Below are 9,146 nucleotides of genomic sequence, written 5' to 3'. Positions count from 1 at the left end.
ATGCTGATGTAGTTTCTATATCAAAGACGACAGGAGTATATGATCCTTCAGACAGTGATACAGAATCAGGTGGTAAGACAGGCTCCGGAATCTCATTCCTGCATTGCTCTGATGACATGGACAACCCAACACCCTTTTCATACGTACTCCCTTGTCGTACTTCAGTGGCTGCCGTCTTCTGGCTCTTTTCTCTTTTCGCTTAAGTAGATAAGAAACACAATTGAACATGCCATGGTAAGAACTGAGATACTTATCAACATTAGTGGTTCAAACACGGGATCAATTTCCAGTGAATATAATATTATGTATGTGTAAGAGTGTGTGTGTATCTATTTTCAATGAATGTATGTATGCATGTATGTACCGGTATGTATGTATGTATGTGTGAATTTTTGTGTGTTTAGGCCTGCCTATATTTATGAGCATTGATGAATCATGTCAGATCCATAGGTTCATGTCAAAATAAATCACTTCATTCAATATATCTTTACACATTTTATGGTCTGTGCTAGTGGCATCCTTCTTGTTTTATTTTGTAACTTTCATTGTCAACATACCTGGAGTCTCTCTAACTTTCCTTTTTAGTCTTAGCTCTGTCATTCACTTTTGGAGTTTTCCTATCCAATTTGGCACCATAAATTTGGCATGTTCTACTAGGTGATAGTAAATTTTCTTTGTGAACCTGCAATCAAGAAGAAACAATGAGTTATGAAAACGAGATGCAGTTGATTCAAGGGAAACATTGTCTCTATTGCATCTTTCTTCATGATCTCAATGATGTGGCTTCCGGGTGTGTACTTTGATTTTGCTAACTTGTTTTTTCACTCTATACTTTTATTGTACCAACCTGACTAACGTAAGTGTGCCCTAAATTCTTCTGTGCAACTGCTGCTGCCACTCGGAAATTAAAGCTGTTTGATCCACTGTAGTGTTTTGCCTTTGGAGCTTTTGAAGCAATAACCATATTTAAACTTTCATTCCCTTGTGATGAACCAATTCTGACAAGATCACTAGAGTTCACAATGTACACATTCAAGACTCTGTCTAAGTCCTTCCGAAGATCTTCACCACACAAGTCTTTACCATATGGGAGGCTTCTATGCTTGTACTGAGCTGGATCCTTCATGAATTGGCACCACCTTGAATCACAGTAAACATGGTCACCAAATGCATGGGGAACAATTGCTTTGAGGTTCTTTTCCAGATCACTTGCACTACTACTGTTTTGACTCAAGGCATAACTGAAACACTTCTGTAGATAGCATATAACTTTTGTTGACAGCTGACCATAGGATTTTTCTGCTTTTAATTTATAAAGCTTGTCTGCAAAACCTTTCTTTAAATGGTTATTGTCTTTGTGTTTTACTATATCTTCTCTAACTTCTGTGTGTAGTTTAGCTATTGTAGTACTATCATCATCCATAGTCACACTATCAATTTTAACCATCTCCTCTACTTGTTTTACTGTTTCTACAGCTATACTTGCTTCCATGGCCCTGGCACTACCTGCCCAGTTTCTATGACATTGATGTTTCCTGACTTTCTTTCCTGCCTTCCTAGCACAGTCACACACTCTGCATTGCTTACACCTTGTGCTATATGCCAAGACCTTTCCTGTCTGTCTACCTATCAGTGTACCATGCCCTATGTACAAATACAAAAGCTCACTGTATTAATGAAAAAAAAATTAAACTAGATCACTTACAGTTTTCAAACCATTCATTAGTAATACTTCAGAGCTTTTTCACTGAATGTCATGACTAGTCACAATGAAAATAGCCAGGCTAACCTGTAGTTTGCTAAGTCTGGCAAAGCCTTTCTGCTTTTTAGAACTGAGCTTTGATGAAATGTCTCATTAGAATTTAACCAACATATGTAATATGTAATATACTGATGAAATCAAAATATGGCACTAGTAATAACACTTAAAAGTACCCAGATATTCACCTGACAAACTCTTATATTCTCTCCCACTGCCCCTCTTTTGCCATCCTCCATCATACGACACATCAATCCTAAAAAGAAACATAATATTACATCAACAAAATATATACTTTTCTTTAAAAAAATGATAAGTATATTTAACATACTGTCAATGACAAAATGTATGCTGTTATTTGTTGAATTACAATGTTACAAAGAGGGTATGCTTTCTGAAAGAGATAAATTTTAACGAGTTGTGTACCAAATGGTGGCTAAAAACTGGTTCAACTGAAAAATAATTGTGAAAAACTTCCGTATGCACATATCAGAACTCTCACATGATTAGTTTATTGTTAAATGTTACTAGTCAGGGCACCCAGTTATTTTACTGGTTACTTTTAGAAATACCAACACCATTCATACACATTTGATTAAAAATATTCACCTGGGCATATTACCAAACTTGAATTGGGAAAAGTTACAAACAATACTCAAATATCGCCTGGGCTACTGCTATATGTCACCAACTAAACCCAAATCTTGTATAAATCCAACCTCTTCTGGGTAATAATTGTGGATTATTGATGAAATATAAAACAATGACTTGGATATCAAACATTCCTACCTTGGTTTCTTTGATGCACACATCTCATCTGATATAGCTTGTTTACATGACTGGTTTGCAACTTTCAAAATTGATTCTCCAACTTCTCTCTCTTTGCGTTTTAATGTCTTATGATGTATGGTTGGTACAGAAATTGATGACAGCATCTGATTGAGATGACGTTCTCCAATCCCTGCGGTGATCATACCTATAAAAATGATAAAAAAGAGGAAAAAAGGACACAAATGAGACGTTATTTTACTAGCAAAATTTCATGAAGGGCCCCTTTGGTATATGTATCTCAATGTTCAAGTTCAATTTGAAAATCTATCTTAAAATTTTAAAATAAACAGTAAGTATATGTTAGGTTATTGTGCATACACAAAATATATTTTAGCAGCAATAACTACGAAACGGGAGATGAAAAAGAAATGGGGAAGTGGAAATATTGTAGTCATTTTCATTTTCTGAGCCCACAGCGACTGTTTTGACCGTGGCTTTCCTATCTAATACGCGTATACGGAAGTAATGAGCGCCATGCCACGGTCAAAACAACCCCAACGGGATAATAATAATTGCAGTTACATTGTATGAACCTCAGCTTGTTCACTAAGAATAACAAATTTTCAGAAACTGTAAGTGGTGACAGATCTAATAGGACACTGGTGAAATGATCAACCGACAGAGAAAACCAAATGTGACGACTATGTTTACTTTTTGTGTAGTGGTCTCGCGCGTGGTACTGGGCTGTTATCACACTGAACACAAATGAAATATGTAAAAACGTATGTTACAACGTTTCACCGTACGTAATCTCAATATGACCAAAATAGGCACGTACCTGTGGCAATTTTGGCGTTGACGTCAAAAGCCTGCATACCACGGCTCAGCTCAACTTTCCGATGGGTTTTACTCGTATATACATTATTTATAGAACCGCATTGGTCACAGGGTATATGGAGTACGCTGCCACCGCCGTACTTGGTTTCAGATTGACACTGTGTCAGACGCAGGTGTTCATGGCAAACATTGCAAGCATCTAATCCTCTTGCAAGCACTCCCAAATTCACCAGTCTAACGCCTTCATACCACGGTATTTGCTGATTAGTTGGAGGAATCAAGGGTTCGCATTGAGTATCGTCGGCGTCGCGTGGCGAAGACCAAATGGGTGCACGAGCATCTGACGTCGATGTTCCCACATTTCTCGCTGGTGAATGTGAATCAACTGAAATCTTCTCAAACCGCTCAATGGTCGCCTTGGAAACATTTTTGCGTCGTTTCAACTCTGTTTTCGAGCAAAATTTTCCACCCCAACGAGATCTGTTCATGTTGGCTGTAGCTAGCTGCACTTCGGTGAAACTTTTATTATGGCCGACTGGTAAACACCACAATTTTACGTAGAGCTAAGGGGTCCAATGCGCGGAAATGCGTGCGCGTTGGAATTCGGCGTACTTATCCTTAAGCGGTAAGTTGAAAAATGAAAGTGCCGTAAGTGTTGTCTGCTTCGGTGCCACCCTTCACTCACGTTATTGTATCAGACACATTCACCCACGAAAAGTAGGTCCAACGATTTTCGCAAATATACGACAAAAACCAACATAAAGACATCTTTTATACTTTATTCTTTGACTTTGAAATTAAATACAGCCATATAGAGCATGACATTATTGAAATTTGCAATCAAGCGAAGTTCGTAAAAATGCGGTAAATCACCACATTTTTGTCACCGGTGGCAGTGGTGAAAGCGGGAGCAGAAGTGAAACGGAAGTGAGAGCGCCGCCACTGTTTGGAGTGTGTGCAAACGGTTGTGACGAGTACAAAGGAAGGATCGTTGACCTTATTCAGTCGACTGCATCGATCACGCATTGAGCTAACTCACACGACCAGAAAGTGCATGCACCTTGCAAGTCACCTATTGTTTACAATTTCTGAGCAAGGCAACGGCTACAAATGCTATCCTACTTTATGGCCTCAGCGAGTTTTAAATTTCGTTCTTTGTCCCTTTAATGAACATCTAATTTCATTTTGAATGGGGGAAATCTCAGCCAAATAGTACATCATAAGTCTCATGACACATAGTACATCATAAATATTACTCACATCACAGTCCCGTACGGCCGATGAGACATGGGTTGCTGATTTTGAGTTGCTCTTTGGAGCTATGAAGTCAGCCCATTATGCAGAGAAAAGAATGTAAAATATATAAAACACACTTATCCGCAGAGGACGTGATCACTGACTTAGGTCATGTTTTCAATTACAGATTTCAAAGTTCACTTTGACCTTTTTATCATTTATTTGTTTACACCCGTTTTTTTTTCTTTGCTGCTCGGCTGGGGTGGTGGAGAGCAGTTAGCAGACTATACAACAAAGGGCGCGCAGACATTTTCACCCAGCAAAACAACTCGTACATTGTTTCTACATCTTTTGATAACGATCTCAGCCGTCGATTGCATTGATCACGCACCCAGCTAATGACACAAACAGTGACTCACACGGACAGAGAGTGCATGCACCTAGCATTACACGCATTGTTTACATGTTTGGAAATTAGTTACTGAGGAGAAATTCCAACCTCGGCAATGTTGAATTTGAGTCCTGTTTTCCCTCTCCAATGAACAATACATTTTTTCAAGTGGAAAAAAATATCACAGGGCCTATGACAAATATTAAATTGTAAATTATTACTTACAGAATCAGGATCACAATTTCGCGGGATCCCGGTATCGGTTGTTGCCGATCGCATTGAACGGGAGTTGTTTCTCTGGAGAGCTGCAAAGTCGACTCATTATGCAGAGGAAAGGAAATAAAAAAACACATAAAGACATACATTCCCTGAGAAATGATGATTTTATTTTTACAACTGCCTACGGGTTTCAAACTCACTTTGACTTTTTTTCTTTCTTTTTTTTTTTGCATACATTCTACTGCCCCGCGGCCGGTCGCCGGTTATTTATAGCAAAATGTAAAAAAAAATTCCATTTGACTCACAAGGCAACCTGAGACTGTCAATCAAACATTTGCTACACTGTTTCAACATCTTTTGATCATGACCCAAATACATGACCTAATTACTCCAATAGGTCAGGCCTGCCTTACACTAAGCATAGGAAACCTTTGACTGTTTGTGATTACGTAGCAAGTAACATAAACAGGTCATCGGCGTGAACTGTGACAGACAGACCCAGTCAGAGAGTGCATGCACCAGACATGTCATTAGCTGTGTACGTGCTCCGACTTTGCTATCCAACCTCAGCAACTTCAAATGTATGTTTTTCCCCTCTCCGGTGAACGTAGCTAACTTGTTTTTGAAGCGTATTGGGTAGGAGCAAGGGGGTAGGAGACTTAGAGCACGTACTTGCTTCAAATCAATATATAAAGGTACTCACATTAAGATCGTCATTCTGTTGAGCATACAGGGGTTAACGATTGGCTGTACCTTAGCATGGCTGCAAAGTCGATGCATTCTGTAGAGGTAAAAAAACATTCAGAAACGATATGAGATATACATAACTATGATGGACTGTGAGAAAATTTCGAAAAAATTAAAAAGAAATATGTATCACTTAGGGTATAATCAAAGTACTGGTCAGCCCACCCAAACACCTCATCCAACTCAGAATTGGTTAAAAACAAGTCGTCCCACTCCTTATCATCCATGGTAAGCATTTTTTTTGTCTATTCACACGATGATCGTGTCGATAGGCGCCACCCAAAGTGTTTTGCGTTGATGTTGTATATTCTCACTGAGCCACGGGGTCCTTGGGGTTCAGGGGTTCCTCGGGGGCCATCTATGCATGGACAAACTCCCAAATTTATAGTCCACAAGTCTCGCGAGACTTTAAAGGCGCCCTTCTCAATCCCAGGTTCTCGCATTAGCGAATGTGTCAACAGCCCATTAACAGTTTGTCATTCTTTTGTTTTCCATTGAATATTTTATCAAGTAAATAATATTTATATTAGATAAATCTGATAATTGAGTGGGGGCTTTAAACTCTCGCATTATGCGAGATTTGTGGACTAACGGACGTGACAGCCTTCGCCCAATAAATTTGCTTATGAATAGCCAAAATGCTGACCTTTTGTTTACCCCACCCGCATTTTTTTCTGACGAGCGTTTGTTGTCTATTAAATTACATTTGACATTCCAGAAGTGATAGAATATCTGTGGATGTAATGGTGATGAACGGCACGAATGGCACGAACTCTACGATATGTTGTCGTTAGCAATTAGTCTTTTAAAATTTGTGACTTTAAAACATCGCTCGACACCAAAACGTATAACGTCATGTAAGTATTTGTTGTCTGCATGTACTACGAGCTAATAGTGCAACACCTCGACTAGCTGTGATATCGCGGCGGTACTTGTGGCGTATATCCAACGCGCTCGGGTCATTGGTGTCATCGCCACTGTAACTGTGGCGATGACCCTAGTGACCTGAGCGAGTTAGATACATATACTGCTGCGATATCACAGCTATACCTCGACATGTCGCTTCCAGTGTGTGCACACGCACCTCGAACAAGATCTATTTTTGGACGAATAGTTTTTCAAACATAAAATCAAAACTACATTCCTCCTCGTTTGTTTTACTACCACGGAGACACTACAGAGAGTTCGACAAAATTGGATGCACCACAGCTAACTACAAAACCAGCGCATACATTTGCACCAGATGTTATGAGAGGGTCAAAGAGATAATTGGAGATGAAGTTATTGCTGACAAACAGTCTATTTCCTTCATTTCAAATTCCATGTTTCCATGGGAATCTGTAAAAGTGCGAAAAAAGAAAAGATAAAGTTTGATGATATTTACATACATAACGCTATGATTGAGCCATGAACACTTTTCATTTACAACATATTTTGCTTCTCGATTTCCTGAAACTCTCTTTCTCCTTAAACTCTCCATAGGTACCCCATGTCAGTCATTATTTGAAGAGGCATATGACGTTATTCAATGAAAAGGTTGAATTAAGTTAATTTAAGACTCTCTCTTGAGAGAGCTGCAGTTATCATACAAAAGTCTACCGCAGCACTACATATTCTTGCTTAGATCAAGCTTGTCTCAAAATGCACATGTATTTTTTTTCTTATTAGTATGATGTATTGATGGTTGTTACATTGCATTCATTCATACCTAGTTGTTGATAAACCAGACTGCCATCTGTGATGGGGGAAAACTGTCAATTCTAGACCAGTTTTGATGTGAACTTCTACATGCCAGTGTAGTCAAATATAAGTTGAATTGATCACAAACCTTTATATGGTTGTCGATGCATTTTTACATTTTCATGATGATACTGCTGAGGTTTCGTATGGTACTGCAGGAAATCTGCTAATCACACACTCAGTCATATCACACACACAAAAGTGGTTATTATATTTTCTGTGTTATGATTGGAAATAGGTAAAATCATTTTCACATGGGATGCAATGGGTGCAGCATTCATTTACAATTTCCAACTTTCATCTGATCAGGTAAAAGGTCAGAAAACGGACGTTACCTGTGCATTTAAACACATAATATTAAGTTACTCATTTGATTTGTGGTCATACCCATACACCAAAGATTAATTACATGTCTTGTATTGCAAACACATATTGACATGACATATCTTAGTAACAGCATGATGTCTGTCTACATTCAGGTCAGTGAAATGCCCAAAATGGTATGTTTGCTGAGGCAATTTTTTTAAACATGTCATTTTGGAGTTACTCACATTTCCTCATGCAGTCAGCCATGCTGTTACCCTCATGATCAGTCAATATGCATATTTTCTTAATATCAGAATATCCTTTCACTTACCTTTATCAGATCTCAGAAAACAAATCAACTGCAGAAAGATTGTGGTCTGAATCTCCCCCAGCATGACGTCTCATATGATAGCTTGATGGCTTGTTCTCTCATGGGATTCAGAGCGGTACCAAACACTATCACACTGCACAGATCAAAGACTGCTGCAGGGAATTCTTCAACAGTATCTTTATTACTGAAAAAAGCAAGAGGTATAGAATATTTCTAAATGTATAGCACTGATTTTAGACATGTTACTAGTTACATCAATTCATATTGTTTTGTGTTTTGTTGTGTTGTGGGTACAACCCTAAAAATGTTACTATGGCGAAGCTTCGGAAGTGAGCAAGAAGTTCTGAACACATGATTATAGGACTGATACCTCACCTGTTAGGGGAGGCAGAACTGAGGAGGAACTTGTAAAAATGTCGGCACCTTGAGGGACTTAAAAATATTGTGGGACTGAAAGGGAGGATTTTTTGATTTTTCTTCCCTGTGATTTCTATGTAATAACACCAGCATTTGGGTATATATATTTTATTGCAGAGCAGACACCTTGTTATCCATCTCCTTGATGACTTTACCAACATTCAGACAATTCGCCAGGCAACAAACTTACAAACTTTCAAGGTTACTAAGATGGCAACATCTTTGGCTGATATACACCCCACCATATTAGCACTGAATACATGTGAAGCCATCCATCGAGTGGTCATGGTGAATACAAGTGGCGGACCCAGAGAATGGCATGGGGGATAGGGCTAGCTGATATTACAGCCACCATGGAACATGCCATGAAGTAATATAGCAAACTCTTCATG

General features: G+C 38.7%; 1 protein-coding gene and 1 long non-coding RNA gene across 3 annotated transcripts in view; both read right to left on the bottom strand.

Annotated features, from left to right (window-relative positions):
• LOC139135738 (uncharacterized) overlaps window positions 1–9,146 on the bottom strand; it is a 429,492-nt gene that overhangs the window by 352,649 nt on the left and 67,697 nt on the right. The gene's annotated exons all lie outside the window — the stretch shown is intronic.
• Window positions 558–3,954, bottom strand: LOC139135668 (uncharacterized). Of its 2 annotated transcripts, XR_011553018.1 has the most exons (5): window positions 3,369–3,954; window positions 2,549–2,735; window positions 1,948–2,015; window positions 848–1,139; window positions 622–682 (listed from the first exon to the last, which is right to left on the bottom strand). XR_011553018.1 is itself a non-coding variant. In XM_070703220.1 (4 exons), exons 1-4 carry the CDS (start codon window positions 3,853–3,855, stop codon window positions 654–656), a joined length of 771 nt encoding a protein of 256 aa, XP_070559321.1. In that variant the 5' UTR covers window positions 3,856–3,953; the 3' UTR covers window positions 558–653. The 2 variants fall into 2 exon arrangements, 1 of the variants encoding a protein (XP_070559321.1); XM_070703220.1 differs by lacking the exon at window positions 848–1,139 and having other exon boundaries at window positions 558–682; window positions 3,369–3,953.

Source organism: Ptychodera flava, chromosome 1, assembly GCF_041260155.1.
Source record: "Ptychodera flava strain L36383 chromosome 1, AS_Pfla_20210202, whole genome shotgun sequence".
In the NCBI taxonomy this organism is placed as follows: domain Eukaryota; kingdom Metazoa; phylum Hemichordata; class Enteropneusta; family Ptychoderidae; genus Ptychodera; species Ptychodera flava.
The sequence above is the reverse complement of the archived record's forward strand: the minus strand, read 5'-3'. Positions and strand labels throughout refer to the sequence as shown.

What these genes read in the sequence shown, in the direction of transcription:
- LOC139135668 (XM_070703220.1), bottom strand. Translation starts at nt 3,855, where the DNA reads ATGAACAGATCTCGTTGGGGTGGAAAATTTTGCTCGAAAACAGAGTTG. An exon ending in TGTGCATCAAAGAAACCAAG is followed by an intron (nt 2,016 to 2,548) that starts GTAGGAATGTTT and finishes GTTTCTTTTTAG; the next exon opens with GATTGATGTGTCGTATGATG. An exon ending in AGAATATAAGAGTTTGTCAG is followed by an intron (nt 683 to 1,947) that starts GTGAATATCTGG and finishes TCTTGATTGCAG; the next exon opens with GTTCACAAAGAAAATTTACT.